The 19416-nt window shown below is 36.1% G+C and overlaps 1 protein-coding gene across 1 annotated transcript in view; it reads left to right on the forward strand.

Annotated features, from left to right (window-relative positions):
- LOC132704389 (homeobox protein Nkx-2.1-like) overlaps positions 1 to 19416 on the forward strand; it is a 92127-nt gene that overhangs the window by 29277 nt on the left and 43434 nt on the right. The window contains exons 4-5 of the mRNA XM_060674395.1: positions 7839 to 8005; positions 16654 to 16749. Coding sequence (XP_060530378.1) covers positions 7839 to 8005; positions 16654 to 16749 — 263 coding nt within the window. The remainder of the gene's footprint in view (positions 1 to 7838; positions 8006 to 16653; positions 16750 to 19416) is intronic.

The following is a 19416-nucleotide window of genomic DNA, read 5'->3' on the forward strand; positions in this document are numbered from 1 at the left end:
ATAATTGGACGGGGTTTCGTGGACGACAGGACCAAGTAAAGATGTCGAAAATATACGGGAAGGGACGAATGTTTCCCCATATCTGTACGGCGCGTATTATCCAAAGCAAATATTTATTTTAGAAATGTCCTTTACCCGGCATGTCCGTTTGAAAAACGCGTGCACAAAAGTGGGGTTCCGTTGTATAAATATAATGGTCGACGATGGTATTGAAGTGTCTCCGATCGCTGAATATTTCATATTCGGGGGTATGTATGCCTGATACGAGCGTGAGTGAGAACAACAAGCGTGCAGCTGCATACGATTTTGGTCTATGCGTTGACGCGGAGTGTCAGGTATGATACAAACCCGAAATATAACAAACGAGAGGAAAAAATGCAACTTCAAATTGACAAACTGTTTCCATGCTTGGAACAATTAGTGGCAAAGTAGCAATATAGGGGTGCCAAATGGCAAAAGTATTACTACTTGCTTCATCAAAGACAATTTCAAGCTTTATTAAGAGTTGAAATTAAAATATTACCCTTTGGCGTCGAAAGGCAAATGTAAAAATAGGAAATAATATGACCGAAAGCATCTTAATTAAAAGAGGGGTAAGGCAGGGTTGCTTCTGTCACCATTGCTTTTCAATTTATACTGTAGAAAATATCGAAGAGGGAATAAAAATAAATGGGGTAATAATAAACAACCTAAGATATGCAGACGATTCCGTTCTACTGGCAGATAATATTAAAGGACTTCAAGAACTCCTAGATCATGTAGTAGTTTCGTGCTCAACTTAACATCAAGAAGACCAAACTTATGGCTGTAACTAATACTGTATACGAATATACATGCAGAACTGTGGACCGGCCAAAGTAAACTTGAAATGGTCAAAAGGATTAAGTATCTGGGACAATTATTAAGCGAGGACTGGGACTGGGAAATAAAATCCAGAATTGAACAAGATTGCTTTCGAAAAATCGTCGCTGGGCGGGGCCAGTTCGTAGCGCGTAGAACGAAGAAGCTTTGTGTTGCTTTGCGGATTCTTCTCAAAAAAGGGACGCATTGTTTTTCTATCGCCGGATCACAACAAAACTTTCGCAAAATCGATGTAATTATGTTATGCATACACCCAGTATAAAGAGTCTTTCGCGTATCGCTAAACTTCAAAGCCACGGCAAACTATGATAAATATAAACATTTTTTTCCAATAATATTTTTTCAAGTATCTGCATGATAGACGGAAGCTGACCCTCTCTCTCGACATAAGTCAGGATACTGCTTAAACCAAATTATCTTATGCTTTATAGTCTTTCATTTGCGGCAAATAATGAAACCAACGGAAACGGCAATTTTCAGAGACTTTTTGATTTTTTGCCCATAATCGACACACCCAGTACAAAATTGAAAAGATTTTGGATATAGAGGAGCTCTGGATCTCCCACGTTTTCTGGTAGAAGAATTTTACCGACAGAGTAAATGATTTTTGAGAAAATAAGTTTTTTCTGTAATGTAATGCCGTAATAATCAATGACGTCATCGCGTCATGACTAAATCCTGATTTTCATATGGATTCTTTCAAATATCTAGAGCTGTGTGATAGACGAAAACTGTAAATACAAAAATTGTAGCTCTTGATGCGGTCTTCGATACTGTTTGAACCGATTGGCCATATTTTTTACGATTTTTGATTCGCTGTTAATAATTTACTCCGAAAAAGAACAATTTTCTTTTAGAAGAAAAGCATGTTTTTCTGGAAGCCAAAATAACAAAAAAAAAATCAAAATGTTTAAAAAAATAGAATTTCACTGTATTAATGTGGGCATGGACTTTTACTTCTCTGCTAAATTTGAAGTCGATATCTGCAAATTTAGGACACTTAACACATTTCTTATATAGCACGGAATATCGGGAACACCCTGTACAATAGGTAAAAACCTTAAATACAAAAGTTTCAGTTGTCTATACGGGCTATATCGTCATTGAAAAGAAACTAATATCTGAACACTATCTCTTAGTTATAGCTAATTTTCAGTATTAGGGGTACCCATCTTTCAGTTCTTTTTTTAAATGCGACTCATCTTGTACATTCTTAAAAAATTATCATGAATAAAATTTTCAATTGAACACTTTATTTTTATATTTTGTTTTGAATTCCTTTCAAAATTCTTTAATTTTTTTATTAACGATAATACTTACCTAATCCTAACAGTTTTTCCAATATTTTATTTTTTTTTTAAAAATACTAGTTTCTACACTACGATTACTAAAAAACATAAATAATAAATTTATTCTGCTGTATTCAATAAACATTACTCCAGATATTTTAAATATATAAATTGCAGAAAAGGAGATGAAAGCAGTTAAAAATTTTTCAAGGTTCGATCTCTATAAACTGATACATAAAAAATACTTCTAACCATTAATTCGCTTGGGTAACACACACTTATAACAAACTACTATCGTATATAATATAAACAAAAGAAAAAAAAAACAAAAATAGACTAGAAAATCTCTAAACTAAACTCGAAACCCACCTGCGTTGTTGCAGTTTTTCTCATTTTTTGTTGTTTTTTTAAATTCTTATTTAATTTGTGTTTAAATTGTGTCTAGTCTACTTGTCTAATGGCAAATAGCATTTCATGTAATGAGCTATTAATTTTTTAGGATAACCTAGTTTTTTCGGTACTTTTTTGCAACATTTGAATAACAACATTTTCAAAATCCCTTAAAAAGTAAGGTCACAGGGAGGAAAAAAATCATACAAATAAATACATTTTTATAATAACAAAATATTACGATGTCGCGGATAGCGGGCTGCATACGATGTCTGTTGTAGGTTTTTTCTGCATTCTCCGTATATCAGAAACATATCAACTTTTTGTCCATTTGTAAATTGATTATTGTTTTCCATGATAATCCAAACAGATAACACGACAAAATCGATAATCAAATAAAAATGTTCAAACTGTCAGAATTTTCAATCATGCCGACTTGATGATGAATAATAGAAGCAAGGCCACCTAAGTAATGCAATGCAATAAATGCACTATATTTTTGGTCGTAGAGTACCTAAGTATCATCAGCATAAAAGTATGCCGTGATATTTTTCATAAACGGGACAAAATTGCTGGTGTAAATTGTTAATAAAAGATGCCCCATCTTTATTAACATCTTATCTCGACATATTGCGATTCGATTTTATGTCATCCAAAATACTCAAAAAGCGCCGTTACACAACACAAATGTTCAGACCGATATCCTGATTGGTTAACAGGCAATATGATATTTGTTTCTCTTTTTTAGTAGTTTTGATAAGCAGATTTTGTTATTTTTGGCAAGTTTAGGTACACGTCAAATTTTCCTTTCATGTGGAAATGCTGTTATTAATTTATTTATTTTGTTAAAAAGTATTAATAGTCCGTTGTGTGTTTTTTTAATAGGGAGGTTTTATTATTTATCTTGACGTTAGGATGTTATGTCATTTCATTAAAACTGTAAAATTAAAAAGAACAGTCTCCAATTTTTTGTCGGAAGGACACTAACTAACCAAAGCTTAGCAAAACTAACCGAAACTAACTAACTAAAAACCAGAAGTTTTCAATTTAACCAGTGCAGTGGCGACCTAATTAATAAAAATATTATTTGATCATAGACAGTCAGTGGCACGCTACTGATTTCCTTAAAAAAAAATTAAGATTGTTGCGTTTGTGTCACATGAGGAAGGGGTTTTAGTCAACCGTCTACTGTGATAACTTGCATTGTCCATTACAATGACGCTATTAAGAGGAATGTTTGGAACTAGTTTGTTTTTAAACCAACTTTCAAATAAATCAACGGTAGTGTCTTCATGGTAATCTAGAGAAGAATCTTTAATATTTTTCGCAGAGAGAGAAATTCCGTTTGGAATCCAACCATCTTTAGAGCCAGCATGCAAAATAGTTATTCTTTTACCTCTTTTTGATGGCGCGTTTGTTTTACACTTATCAGTTGAGTCCACCCAACCCTTTTCCGGGGTATCATAAGTGTCGAATCGGGTTTCATCCAAGTAAATAATTGGCCTTTGTGGTTCTCTGTAAATCCTAATTTTTTGTAGATATTCCAGTCGCCATTTCCGAATTCTAAAAGATTCCATTAAAACTTGCCTTTGGTCAATTTCTTTAAATCTAAAACCCATGTGTTGAATACACTTCCATAAGGTGGTTCTGCCACATTTTACACCGCTTTCATCTTTTTCAAGCCTCCTAATTAAGATATCTAATGTAGGCACGCTTTGTTCCTCGTATAACTGATTAATTTTACGTCGTATTATATCTTGATCACTTTCATCTACACTGGAGAAAATGTCAGCATCGCTTCTTTTTTTCCTCGCTGAAATGGGATTATTCACAATTTTCCATACAGGTGATGTTGGAATTTTCGTCAATGTGACCGTTTCTTCTAAAGACGCTTGCTTGCTGGCACCACGTTCAATGAGAGTCAAATGAACTTCCTTAGTCTCATTAGAATAGTGTTTTCTCCATTTGGGCGGGAGCATCTCCTGAGATACACTAGACTCGCACATATTTTGCATAATTCGCACACGATTCAACACACGAAATAAGAATGATTACTAATAAACTTGAACTAAGTAGTATACCAAACCAAAGAATATTAAACACAGGTAGGTATAAAATTATTTTCTATTAAGGTAATAATCTTGTTGCACTGTATGTTAATGACCACCCTTGCATAATCCCATTCAAAAGCAATTGGTCACTTTCTTATATCTATAAACAGGTCATACACTAAACAACGCCTCTTATTACATAATACATTTGCGCCAAATTTATTATTAAAATTATTGACGTTCTGTATGAACAGTTACAGAGTGGAAAGCTAGCTAGTTTTAGTCAAGCTCTGAAGAAGCCAACAAATATCATTACAGGATTTTTTTCATTCTTTTTTGTCATCCGAAAAACAAATCTTTTTCTCAGTTGTTTTCCAACTTTTTTTTGCTAAAAATACATTTTATGCTGACGTAAAATTACGGTAATAAAATATGAAGTCAGGGTAGCCAATTTAAAAAATACCAAATTTCACTATCTACCTTAAGCCTCAATGTCGATAAAGCAAATCGACATTGCTATATCGACATCTAATGAAAATTCTTTTCCGCGTTGATGCAGCCATCTCGCGTATATATTCGATACACGCGGGCACAATGGAAAGTCATTACCGGCTAAGTAATTACGCATTCCTTGTATTTACCGAAAGCTTCAAGTGCGTAACCATGGCGTTAAGAGGGGGCGGGGGGGACGGAAGGCTCAGGGGAAGCCGCTCTCCGCTCGTCAGCTACTGTATTGTCATAGGAACTGAAGTGCTCGGCAAACAAACCGAGTCTCGTACAGTGTATTTACTGAGGCCGCCTGTCTGCCCGTCATGTTGTACGGAGACGCGAGGGCCGCCTTAGCAATACTTATTGCCGTATAATATACACTCACTCGCAAAAGTTTATATTAACTCGCTGACAAATTATTTTATTGCATTTCGATAAACTCTTCTGGTATCGATCAAAGATGCCTGAAAGGCAGCGTGAAGCTAACGTTATGGGCCTTTCAAAAACACAGGACGATTCATTGTACACAATTTAATTAGAACAAGAAATGTTTAGATTTTCACAGTTATTTATTGGTTTATGGCGGCTGTTTCGGCAACGCATATATAGGGTGTCCCACGACATGACGGTTATTGCTTGGGAGTGTGTTACTAGCGTGATTTCAAGTTGAATATGTCAAATGAACATACATTTCAAAGAAACCCGTATTTATATTTTATATTTTATATCATTCAATTATTTGTTCAAAATGTTGCTACATACATAGTCTAGCTGTTCTTAGAATAGGGAACTTGAACATTTTTTTATTTCTGCAATGCATTTGTTTATGCATAGAAATAACGCATACCAAATATAAAAACTCAAATCCCAATGTTTAACTTGCAATAAATAGTTCAAGTTGTGACACCCGGCAATTCCTTTTAAACGACACTAAAGGCGCGGGAATGCTCGTGACGTCATACCGCTGCTTTTCGATCGATTTGGCGACGTATAATAGTACTTTTTACAAAACTTCTGGATTCCTCCTGCGTCGGTTTTTGCTGAGTCGAACTTGCTGACGTTGCGCCAATCATCCTGTTGGCTTCTTCAGAGCTTGACTGAACCTGGCTCGTATTTTACTCTATACCAGCTTATATATTGTTTGAGGGGTGCGGAACTAAATGCGGCATAAACTCCGCCTCGGATGACTGATTCCCATATTGGTGACAGGTAGAGACCTGAGTTTGATGTTATGTTCGCTAACGTTCTTGGTGAATCTATCTTTTCTAAGTGGGCAAGATTTGCACGCTTTGGGTATAAGGGATACGCCTCTAGACTGGATCAGTAGTTTTTTAGAAGATCGTTCTTAATTTGTATCCTTTAATTTTTATAACGGTAAGAGAATTGAAAATGAAAATTCAGCTAGTCCACACATAGAGATGGGTGTCCCTCAAGGTTCAGTTTTAGGTCCCGGACTCTTCATATTATATGTAAATTGTATTTTTTGTTATATGTGCTGATGATCTTTTGTATGACGATGGTTTGGAAAAATTAATCTGTATTTCAACACAAGTAAAACCCAAACTATAAGGTTTCATAATTATCAGCAACAATGTGATAATTTTAATTTTAATACCTGTGTAGGTAATGACACTATCGTAAGTAAGGATACTGTGAGGCTCCTAGGATTGAGTTTAAATAGTGTATCTTTTTATAAATCTTCGTGAGATTTTAGCTAGGCAATGGTTGCCTAAGTTATACTGTGCGAATTTGTTGGGAGCATCCGCAAATGCCGAGAAAGTATTTTGGCTTTCTATCTTATTTTCCCAGTACAAAATTGTCATATTGGCGAGTCAATTGATTTTTCAAATGTCGTTGTATGTTTACAAGACATAGCGGTAAGCTGCATGTGCCCTACTGTAGGCTGTCGACGACTTCGAGGTCACCTGATTATTTGGGCGTTCGTATTTTTAATAATCTGCCATTAGAGTTAAAAGACAAAGATTTAAAACCTATTTTTGTTATCCAAAACATTTTATAGTCTAGACGAATTTTTTTGAGTAAATGTTTTTTTATATGACAATTCTTACACAATTTTGTAGTTGTCTTCGGGAAAATAAATACTATTTTTATTATTATTATTATATTACAATTTTTCTATTATTAATAATATGTTATAAAATATACCAAACCCAAAGGTTTTGTATAGTTGGCTCAACTGAACATAACATGGTAGATAAGAAACGATATTGACTTATTTTTTTGAGTTTTTTTGCTCACTAAATACTGGAAATCAGAACCTTCAGATATAGGACAGTCCATTGGATGATGTCTATTTCCTGCTGTGCTCTTAAACCAGCTAACTATTAACCAGCTTTCTATAGCTAACCCTCTGAAAGTACTTTTTTGTGTATTAATTATTTCCCCATATTTCTATTATTTTTAGGCCAACAGTTTTTATTTGGGAAATATATATGTCATATAGAAAACACATATGCAGTATCAACATGCATATTTTATTGTTGCTCCAAAAATAGATAGAAAATTAAATGCAAATATCGATAGTTATCTAGAGGGATAGAAATCAGCGTGCAATCAACTCGAAAGATCGTTGTAATTTGTTAAAATGATGATGATGATATTTCCCAGAGATCGCGTTGTCACCTATCGTGAAAAAAAAAAACAATAAATAAATAAATAATTATTATGTTATTAGAATTTCGTACCAGTGTGCGGCGCGTTCAAAAACGATCATGCAAAACCGCCTTTTCCCCTTCAGTTTCCAGGCTGATGGGCACGTCAGCCGCGTCGGCCAACATGGGCCACGGATTGAACGCTGCCGGCATGCCTGGCCTGGGCGCATGCGCGGGAGTGGCCGACACCAAACCGATGCAGTTCCCGTTGGCGCAGCGACGCAAGAGGCGGGTCCTTTTCACGCAAGCCCAGGTAAGCGTTCGACTTGGCCTGCCCGACGGCATTTTTTACGCGATGCGTTCTCGCCCCGCCCGCCCCACCCCGACGAACCGTTCGACGGTCGACGACCATGGCAACCGCGATGGTCACGAGCGCGAAACCGACCCGGCTTGCTTGATCCGTCGGCAAATGAACGTTTCATGGTTTGTGGTCCGTCGCGTCGCGTTTTCACCCGTAAGTTAGGTTTTCTATGAAATTTCGTGGTCGGAACACGGTTCGGATTTCGTTTTTCATGTGCTAAGTGCGAGGGACCGACGAGTAAGTATACTTCCATCAGAAATATAGCGCTTTTACAACCGACCCCGTGATGAACTGTGCCTATTGTTTATTACTCCAAAACCGCAGCCTCTTATACAACACCTGTCATTCCAGGGCCTTCCTAGGAATTTATCTACCTACAATCACCAGGGGGATATAAGTATGTTTTCAATCTTTTTTTGCCAAGCAATTCTTGAAACACGTACATTAAACAATTAGTGCAAAGTAACAATTTATTACGTTTTTCTACATGTTATCATTATTAATATACATAATATTAAATATAATCTCGATAAATAATTTCTTCTTTTATTACTCGTTTTTCACAGTTAGACCAGCTTCGTACTGATATTTTAGCTACCTCTTGCCGAATTACCTTTATGGCACTATCACCAAATTTTGGTGCAGTGTTATTTCTTCTTATATGCGCTTTCAACTCAGACCAAATCATCTCAATCGGGTTAAATATACAATGATACGGGGGTAATCTCAAGATTTCATGTCAGTTTTGTTGTGCTATCGAATCGATTTTGTGGGCTTTATTAAAATGTCTTATTTTTAAAAATTCCATTTTTAGGTAGCTCTCTTCAAAATATAAAACATTTTCGTACACAAATTCTTTAATTTCTTCTTTATTTGAAAAAGTATTTGGAATATTTCTAAGTTGGACCGAATGATACGAGGCGTTGTCCAACACAATAACAGTATTTGGCGATAGTTTTTGCAACAGCTTATTTTCAAGCCAAATCCATTTTCTTCAGAAATGTACGCAACGACTGTTTGACACAACTAATGTTGATGTCTGTCAGTACTTTTTTATGCAGTTCTTCTAGGATTTAAACACTATTCGCTTGATAAGCGTCGTAAATTACACGCCTTATTAGATCTGCGTGTCGCCCTTGAAAAACTCTCACACTTTCCTCTTGACTATCCCATTTGAAACGATTTTTGATTTGATTTGTTTTTGTTGCGGCTCCTACTTCTCCTTTCGAATTTCTTTTAAAATTGTAAACATTCATAACAATTTGTTTGGCATCCGAAGACAAATGGCATCCGTTTTTTTTAATTGCTGAGGTAATTCGTCTTCTAAATTGTCATTAGGTTCGACCATCGGCCATCTCCACTTCGTCTTCGAATTTCGAAGAAATAAACCAAAGTAAGTTGACTTCAATACATCAAAAGTCACCATTCTGCGAAGTTAACGCAAAAGAAAATGAAAAGTTGTAGATTATTTGATGAAACCATGCTTTGGCCTTAGATAAAATACATGTTTCAATATTACTCAGGGTAGTGATGTTCCTGTTTGAATTAATAAACGTTGTACCGTCAGCAAACAGCACGATCACAGTATCAGGCATCATGTACTGGCAAATATCATTTATGTATGTAATAAAAAGGAGAGGTCCCAGAACGGACCCCTGGGGTACTCCAAACTCAACGCAAGCCAAATCAGGCTTATTGTTCTTAACGCCCACAAACTGTTATCTATCTGTTAAATGGGACTTAAAAAGTTTGATTGGAACACTACGCACTCCATAAAATTCAAGCTTGCTCAAGAGAATCTGATGAGAAACACAGTCGAAAGCCTTTGAGAGGTCGCACTGTGAAATCATTAAGTGTTCTTTCCTTTCCAGGCCTCCGACTATGTCCTCCACCACCCTCATCAAAGCTCTAGTTGTCGAGAACTTGTTTCTGAAACCAAACCGGGCAGAATCAAATAATTGATTTACTTCAACACATTTTTATAGCCTCTCTTTTATCAGGATTTCAAAAACTTTAGAGAAAACAACAATGATAGAGATAGGACGATAATTATCGACCATCTGGGGGTCTTTGTTTTTAAATTTTGGCGTTACATTAGAAATTTTTGAAAATACTTGGGAACATTCCTTCAGTAAAACAACAATTTATCAAATTAGTCAAAGGTTCTGCCAAAATATCCGCGGTCTCCTCGAGTATTTTGCTACTCAAGTCAAATGCATCAAGCGCTGATGAATTCTTTAAGTTCATTATTGTTGAAAAAACTTTTACTATGTGGAACTATGTGGAAGACACGCAAATACAAGAAAAAGAATGTTGGTAATCGGCAGCCACACAAGGCAAAAATAATTATTTTCAAACTTAACTGTAAGATTACAGGAACTTGCCCTTACCCTTTGAACTATCAAGTGAAAACAGCCTCGCAGGGTCAAACCTCGACAATCAGATACACAAATACGTGCTTACTGGAAGGATCACAGTCAAATATTTCCGTAATATATACGAGCAATTTAGATTAAACTCTTAAGAACGATATCACCTGATGTTACTTCTACTTATTGGAAAATACCCCGCAGCATCAATGCTTAATCAAATTTAAAAAAAAATAAATAAAAATTTCAAGTCTCTACAAATATTCGTTACGGTGCATCTCAGGCAAGGCCTACCTAATGCATATTAAACATCTGTTGGAATGGGTTTTACCACGGTCCTGCAAATGTCCGCTGTTAAAATGCTGTAAAATACTTAAATCGTCAAAACAATAAATGCACTATATTTTTGGTCGTATTATACTTATTTGTCCCAAATTTGGAGGGCGAGAGAATTCCACGTTTTGGACAGTCATAGAGCGGCCATTTCACGAAAAGGCAACTTCGGGCTATTTAAGTATAGTTGAGACCGGGGTTATTTGACTTATTTTAAAGGCTTTATTTTTTTTGCTATATTATTCATTAGTTTTTTTTATCATTTGGTTTAGGTAATATAATTTCTTTGTTTATTTAGGAGGGTATAATATTATTAAATTACACCATGGAAAAACAATGACATTGAATATAAACAAAAAAATCATGGCTAGGAATATCTATATACAATTACATTTTTATTCTAAATGTCTAAAATATAATAGAATTTATGTTTTTTCGTTTAGAAATATCAATTTTTATATTGTGCTGTACTAAATTTTTCCAGCTCTCAGTTGATATGAGGACTGGGACTAGTAGGAGTCACATTTTCTGCTCCCACCTTTGATTTGACTTGGTTAATCTTGCAGTGATATGAAGACGTAAAACAATATGCCCATGCCCATCGATAATGTTTTTTAATTGCATATGTATTTAGGACTTCCAAAAGTTGCGTTTTTTTGTAACTGCATTAAAAATAAGGATCATTTTCTAACAAATATTCCTGGATTTCAGTTTTTTAACTTGATGAGGCTGGTGCTTTCCGTCGGTAGCTGGTGTTATCCATGACGATAATATTATTTAAAAGATTGTTTTGAAGCCAATTTTCATAAAGTTCGGTACTGGTATCGTTATGATAATCCAAGCTGGATTCCTTAATATTATTTGCAGACAACAGCAAGCAGTTTGGGACAAATCCGTCTTCTGACCCAGCCCATATTATGTTGATGCGTTTTCCTTTATTTAAAGATGCTTTCGTCTGACAGTATAGAATGGAATCAACCCATCATTTCGTTACAGTATCGTGTGTATCGAATCATGTATGAATCAATGTAAATTATGAATCTGTTGTCTAATCTATATCTTTTAATTTCTTGAAGGTAATGAAATATCCAAGTGTTGTGATCCCATTACTACTTGCCTTTTGCCCATTTTGCGGTACTTAAACAAATTTTTACAAACAACTCTATGAATGGTGATACGCCTTATATTTATATTGATTTCATATTCTTCTAGCTTCTTTTTCAGCTTATCCAAGCAAGGGACAACTTGGCTTTGATAAAGACTGTATATTTTCCTTATTAGTTCCTGATCACTATTGTCTATACGGTTAGTTTGAAAATCAATACGTTTAGTCCTTTTATAATGTTCTACCTGTTTGTCCGATATAAATTTTGGGATCCACTTTTCAACTTGTAGCTCGATTTTTGAGTTTTTCGTAATGTAGTTTTATTGTTGTTTTTTTAAAAATGTCCTGTGATGTTGTCAGCAATATTAAGACCAAATTTAAATTGATGTTTCGAAATTTTCTTTCTAGGTTCTCCTATGGGTTCGGTGTTTAATATGAGATAGATAGAGTTCAAAACTGCATTTTAGTTATAATCTTATCTATCAAAGAGGGGTCGTAAATTTAACAATTTAACCCATTTAAATCCATAGGGTCCAATAAATTTAGTTTTTCATTTTTTAATTCAAATTGTCGTCAAACCGTGTTTTCAGTTTTAAAAGCAAGCTTAACATCAAACTTGCATATCCGCTTCGAACTTTCCTGGTTAGGTTCTCCTATGGATTTTATTGTGTTATAAATTTTGCAATTCGTGTTTAATGTGGGATTGAGTTCAGAGTTATTTGAAACTGTTTTTATTTATAATCTTATCTATCAATCATTGTCAAAAGCTATTGCTTTATGACATTTAATTCTTTTTCAAAATTTTCTGTAGATAGTGGTACATCAAGTAGTCTATGGATGAAAGCATAACAGGCAGCCATTTTGTGTGTGTAAGGGTGATTTGAATTGTTATGTATTATTGCATCCGTGTGTGAGGGTTTATGGTACATGGAAAAATATAATTTGTTCTGTAGGTCAGTTACAGTTATGTCCGGAAAGTTTAATAAGTTATTTAGTTCTTCATCTATATTAAATTTTGTAGGGTTATGTATGGAGTTAATATGATTCAAAAAAGACTGCAGTTGTCTTTCCGTTTCATTGAAACAAGCAAAAACTTCATCTATACCACCAAAGAAATCCTTCACTCAGAGGATGTTTCTGTATGATATTTTCTAAATTGTCCAGGGAAATTGCTGTAAATAGGGGACTAAGTGGGTTTCCCACAATTAATCCTTCTTTAGCAATATAAAATTGACCATTAATAATAATAATAAATAAATAAAAGACGTTTTATTATTATTATTATTACTATTACCAACATGAGCAAAAACTGTTGTGCCTTGAATCAATAGTGAAACCAATCGATCATCCAGTCACGCCCAACTTGATTACGCCCAATCAGTTCAACCTCTTCTTTTGCAATGTGGTCGAGGATCTAATCTCCACTATTAGAATACGTATCCAAAGAGATTCTCTACCAGTAAATCTCTCTTTCTGAATCCGGTTTCAAGAAGCGAAATATATGTCTCTAACATGAGTCACACCGAAGATGACATTGTGGGCCCTCTGACGGCTTATTCTCAAGTGACGAATTTCCATCTCAGCTGAAACAATCTAAAATAATTCCTGTTTATAAAAAAGGAGACAAGCACATTACAAATAACTTTAGGCCCATTGCAATTATCCCTATCTTTGGTAAAGTGATGGAGAAAGCCTAAAAACCCGCCTTTTACGATTTTTTGAAAACCACAAACTTCTGAGCGACTCTTCGTTCGGGTTTCGTGAAAAGAAATCTACGACCCATGCGCTCATAGACTTTGTGAGCAGGGTGGTCCGGGGATATGATGATGGTGAGATTTCGATGGCCCTTTTGTATGACCTTACAAATGCATTTGACTACGTAGTACTATTGAATAAATTAGAGTTTTACGGCGTCAGAGGTATCCCTCTACAATTAATAGAGTCATATCTAGACAGCAGGTTTATAGTGATAGCGTTCTGCCGGTAGTCTCCGGCGTTCCTCAGGGTTCGGTTCTGGGGCCGCTGCTCTTCATTATTTACATAAATAATTTGCCACTGTCCATACCCAATGCAAACGTGACCCTGTTCGTGGATGACACTGCCGTTCCTCTCAACGGCTAGGAATCACAGAATGCTTACTGAAAACGTTTATGAGACTGTGAGGGTCCTTCAGCGGTGGTTCTCTGTAAACAACCTAATTCTTAACCAACAAAAAACTCAACAACTTGTGTTCTCTTGTAGCAAAGTAGCCTTTCTTCGTCAAGACAATATCACACATTGACAGAACTCCGTCATGGATCGGCCACATCGACAAAGTGTGCGTCATACTGTCTCGGCGTTTGTTCCTGTTAAGACATCTCAGCCACTGTCTAACAAGGTTGGCCCTAAGAACGGCCTACATCTACAGATCTGTTTTATACGTTCATGATAATGCTGATTCTTATCGTACACTAACTAGTAGACATGAGTATAACACCAGGCAAGCTCGATCGCCTTGCCGTACTCCAGACTGATGTCCTAAACTAAGAACATCAATATTAAATTATATAATGTTCTCCCGAGAAGCCTTAAAAATCTATCAACCAGACAATTTAAGCAGAAAATGAATTTTTTTTTTACGGATTTCAGGCATAGATGTTTCGGCTGGATATGTGAGACCGAAAACCTACATTGAGTTATAATAAAACTCGGCTCTAGTGCCCCTACTCGCTAAACCCTAAAACCTCTTATCTTCTATCCTCTCATCCCTCGCGGACCCGCCTTTTAGGCATTACATCGCAGAGGGAGGAATTAGCTGCTGCTCTTCCTTCTGGTACCTAAGATTTCATATCTTCTTCTTTATTCTAGTGGACATTTGTTCTTCTCCTTTCAATGGAACGCAGTTCCGTAAGGACTTCCATGACAAACGAATTCATTGCGTTCCAGGCAGCTTCTGATGACATCATTGCTTCTACTATTGTCTCTGGTTGAATGTTCTTCTTCAAGTTCGTCTCCAGCTCGTCTTGTTGTGGATCAAATCGTGGGCACTCAAAAAAGACGTGCTCCGCGTCTTCACTGATTCCTGGGCAAGACGGGCACTTCGGTGAATCATCATGCTTGAAGCGATGAAGATACGTCCGAAAGCATCCATGTCCTGACAACATTTGCGTCATGACTCCGGTTCAGCCAAATGTCGATCTTTGGTATGAGACGGTATGTCCATCTTCCGTTTGCTGCGGCATCCCATTGCGATTGCCATCGTGTGATGCTGTTCTGCCGTTCTTCAGCTTTAAGTTCCTCGGCACTTAGTGTGGTTGACCTCTTTCGTTGGTAAAAGTTCCGTCTTTCCTCAGCTAGAATTCTGAGTGGCAAAGTTCCGGAAATGACACACACTGCTTCCTCCGATATAGTGCGGAAGGCGCTGGCTACTCTTACAGCACTTAGACGATATACTGGTCTAGCCTTTCTCCATGACTCTTGTAGCTCCAACGCATCTGTCCAAATGGATATTCCATAAGTAAGCACCGATGTGACAACTGATGATAGTAGTAGTCTTCGGCTCTGCTTTGGGCCGCCGACGTTAGACATCAGTCGTGCGAGACTAGCTCTTACTACTGATGCTTTGGTACCGACGTGTTCCACCTGTTGTTTAAAATTGAGTCGAGCATCAAGCATCACTCCCAAATATCGGATATACGGTTGTGATGTTATTTCATGTCTACCGACTTTTAGCTTGATGGTCTCTACTGCTTTTCTGCTAGTAATAGGCACTCTCTCAGTCTTGTGCTTCGACAGTCGGAGATTCATTTCGTTGATCCATTGGTTGACTTTGTCGAAGGTTATGTCGAACATATGGTTTATCGCGTCAAGATGTTTTGCGACGATCACTATGGCTACATCATCTGCATGCGCTACTAGTTTAACATTTCTCTTCAGTCTTACCAGTCCGTGGTACATGATATTCCACAGAAGTGGACCAAGAACAGAACGCTGTGGAACACCCCCGGTAATGTACTCTTTTGGACCATTCTTCGTGTCGTGTTTGAGAACTCTATCGGTGAAGTAGCTGTCCACTATCCTACATAAATACTCTGGAACGCTTTTCTCTCGAAGAGCTTGCATGATGCAGTTCCAATTTGCGGAATTGAAGGCGTTTTTGATATCTAATGCCGCCACCAGGCAATACTTCTTTGTGCCGCTCTTCCATCTGGTTCCTGCGATTGCTTCCTTAGCCATGCCAACAACCAGGTTGATCGCGTCCAGGGTTGATCGTCCTTTCCGGAATCCATACTGGTTGTCTGCTAGGAGTTGGTCATTTACTGCTTGTATTCGTTGATGAATTATACGCTCTAAAATCTTACCTACCGTATCTAACATGGAGAGTGGACTGTAAGATGACGGTTCATCTGGTGGCTTTTTTCCTTTCGGAAGCAGTACTAGTCGTTGCTGTTTCCACTTCTTTGGGAAAGTCCCTCCTTTCAGGCAGGTATTGTACGCATATAGGAGTAATGTCGGTGCTGCCTTTATAATGGTTGTGTGTGTGACTTTGTTATCTATATGTTTACTTTTCACTTTAAATATTATTTACATCTTATCTATTATTTAGAACTATTTTGCATAATTTAGTGCAATTTGTTTGTACCTTATTAATGTTTATTTTAGATATTTTTTCCACTGCGATAACCATAATAATTGTAATTGCCACACCCTTGACCTTTTGTTCCTTATCTGAATGGTTAATAAAATGCTATTCTATTCTATTCTATTATCTTGAAGAGACCGTATACCTAATACTTTAACGTTTGTTGTTGCAGGTCTACGAATTGGAACGAAGGTTTAAACAACAAAAGTATTTATCGGCTCCTGAAAGAGAACATTTGGCGTCATTGATCCACCTAACCCCCACGCAAGTAAGTTTTTCCGCCTAATAATTTCAATCAAATCGTTATGACGCGGCCAGGGGTGGCCCGAAACAAAATATTAAACGGCGTTTAATTGCCGACAATCCGGGTTTAATAAGGGATTAAGTTCCCCGGGGTCAGAAAACTGTAACTTCATAACTGACTGTATAAGGGTGCGCGGCGTCATGGAAGTTGACTGACGTTAATCCCCAATCACAATATTATTTCTTATAAAGTAAATACAAAGTTTTCACACGCTGCGGTGATATAGATCGGCAGCTGACAGATGACAGATCTCGCGTTGTCGCATTTTAGACCAAAAACTAGATATATATTTTGTTTCACATTTTTAGCCACTTAGAAAGAAAAGTCCTCAGATATTTGTATACCCCCCAAAGGAATATAATTTTAATCACGAGACGCATGCGGTAACATACATCGGCAGATGACAGATGACAGATCTCGTGTTGTCGCATTTCAAACCAAAAAACTAGATGTATGATTTTTTTTCTACATTTTTAGCCACTTAGAAAGAAAAGTCCTCAATTATTTCTATACAAACCTAAAAGTTATATTTTAATCACAAAATATATGAAAAGGTAAATGAAGTTACAAAAATAACAGCTCTTTATTTATTATTTCTTATAACGTGAATACAAAGTTGTCACATGCTGCTATAGATCAGTAGCTGGCCAATGTCGCAATAACCGTGTTGTCGCATTTTAGACCAAAAATTAGATGTATGTTTTCTCCATATTTTTACCCACCCAGAAAAAAAAACCTTAGATATTTGTGTACAACCCAAAAAGTTATAATTTTAATCACAATGTACATGACTCAGTAATATAAATCGGCAGATGACAGATGACAGATCTCGTGTTGTCGCCTTTTAGACCAAAAATTAGATGTATGTTTTCTCCATATTTTTACCCACCCAGAAAAAAAACCTCAGATATTTGTGTACAACCCAAAAAGTTATAATTTTAATCACAATGTACATGACGCAGTAATATAAATCGGCAGATGACAAATGACAGATCTCGTGTTGTCGCATTTCAGACCAAAAACTAGATGTATGATTTTTTTCCACATTTTTAGCCACGCAGAAAGCAAAGTCCTCAGATATTTGTATACAACCCTAAAATTTATAATTTTAATCATAAAATACATGAAAAAGTGAATGAAATTACAAAAATGACTTTTTACTTTTATTTTTTACTTATTATTTCTTATAGAGTGAATACAAAGTTGTCACACATTGCTATAGATCAACAACTGACCAATGATTGATCTCGTGTTGAACGTCCTAGATGGCACACGTGGGTAGATATTACATTAGAAGAATTTACCACATTTATTGGGGTACAATAACCTTATCTAATATCCAAGAATATTGGTCACAACAGTTTAACGCCAAAATACCTCTTTTTAGTAGCATATTTAGAAGAGAACGATTTTTACAAATTTTTTGGATGTTCCACTGACTCTTAGGGCTCGAACTCAAAAAGTTTTAGATTATTTGGACCAGCAATTCATAGAACATTTTGCTCCATCAAGAGAGGTATCGGTAGACGAATCTGTTTTTGGATTTAAGGGTAAAATTAGCCTACGAAATGGGGGATAAGAATTTATGTAATGGCGGATGCTAACACATATATATTTATTCAATTCAAAATTTAGTGGGACCTGATTTACCTATTACATCTGTGTCAAAAATTATTAGACAATAACCCAGGATGTAGGGGATATCATTTTTACCCCGATAGATACTATACGAGCTTGCTACTTGTAGAAGAATTGTTAAAACTAAATTCTCATTTGACAGGCACTATTCAAATCAACCGCAAATTTATACCAGATCAAGTAATTTGATGTTATGGGCGTGGAAATATAAAAGGATCGTCACCATACTTACTTCGTGCGATATTTCAGGAATATAATTTTTGTATTTACAGTTTTTTAGTTTACAGATATTTCAAAAAATCCAAACGAAAATCACCATTTCCCGCCCTTAATCTAGATGCGATAACGTCATTTACTATTACCACGTATTGCATGGTTTCAGAAAACAAGTAGATTTTGAACACTATTTACTCCATTCAAAAAATTCTGTTTATTTTTTTTTTTCTTTATTTATTTTATGGGCAAAAAGTTCTAATTCTTTTGTGGGTGAATTATTGGCGATACACGAAAAACTTTTAAAGATGTGATAATTTGATATGAACAGTATCGTAAACTGTGTCGAGAGAGAGTTTACGGTTTTGTCTATAATACAGGGGTCGTAAGATATTTGAAAAAATATAATTTTAAATTGCAATTACCAGTAAAAATTTCAATATTTACCGAAGTGTGCCGTAACTTTGAAGTTCGACGAGATGTGAAGGACACTATATACAGGGTGTATTCACAATCAAATTACATCGATTTTGCGAAAGTTCCATAGTGGTCCGCAGGAGGACGATAGAAAAACAATGCGTCCCCCTAGGACAAGAATCCGCGAAGCGCCTTCTTTTTATAAAAAAAAGGTGATTCGCGCTATTTGCTACAAACTTGCCCCACTCACCGACGATTTTTCGAAGGCAATCTTGTTGATAATTGTATTAATCTCCAAGAATCTCTCGATTTATGTTCGGAATTTATAAACAAAAGTACCAAATACACACTCTCGTTTGGGCA

Source organism: Cylas formicarius, unplaced genomic scaffold, assembly GCF_029955315.1.
Source record: "Cylas formicarius isolate icCylForm1 unplaced genomic scaffold, icCylForm1.1 PGA_scaffold_10__41_contigs__length_53128322, whole genome shotgun sequence".
NCBI classification, from domain to species: domain Eukaryota; kingdom Metazoa; phylum Arthropoda; class Insecta; order Coleoptera; family Brentidae; genus Cylas; species Cylas formicarius.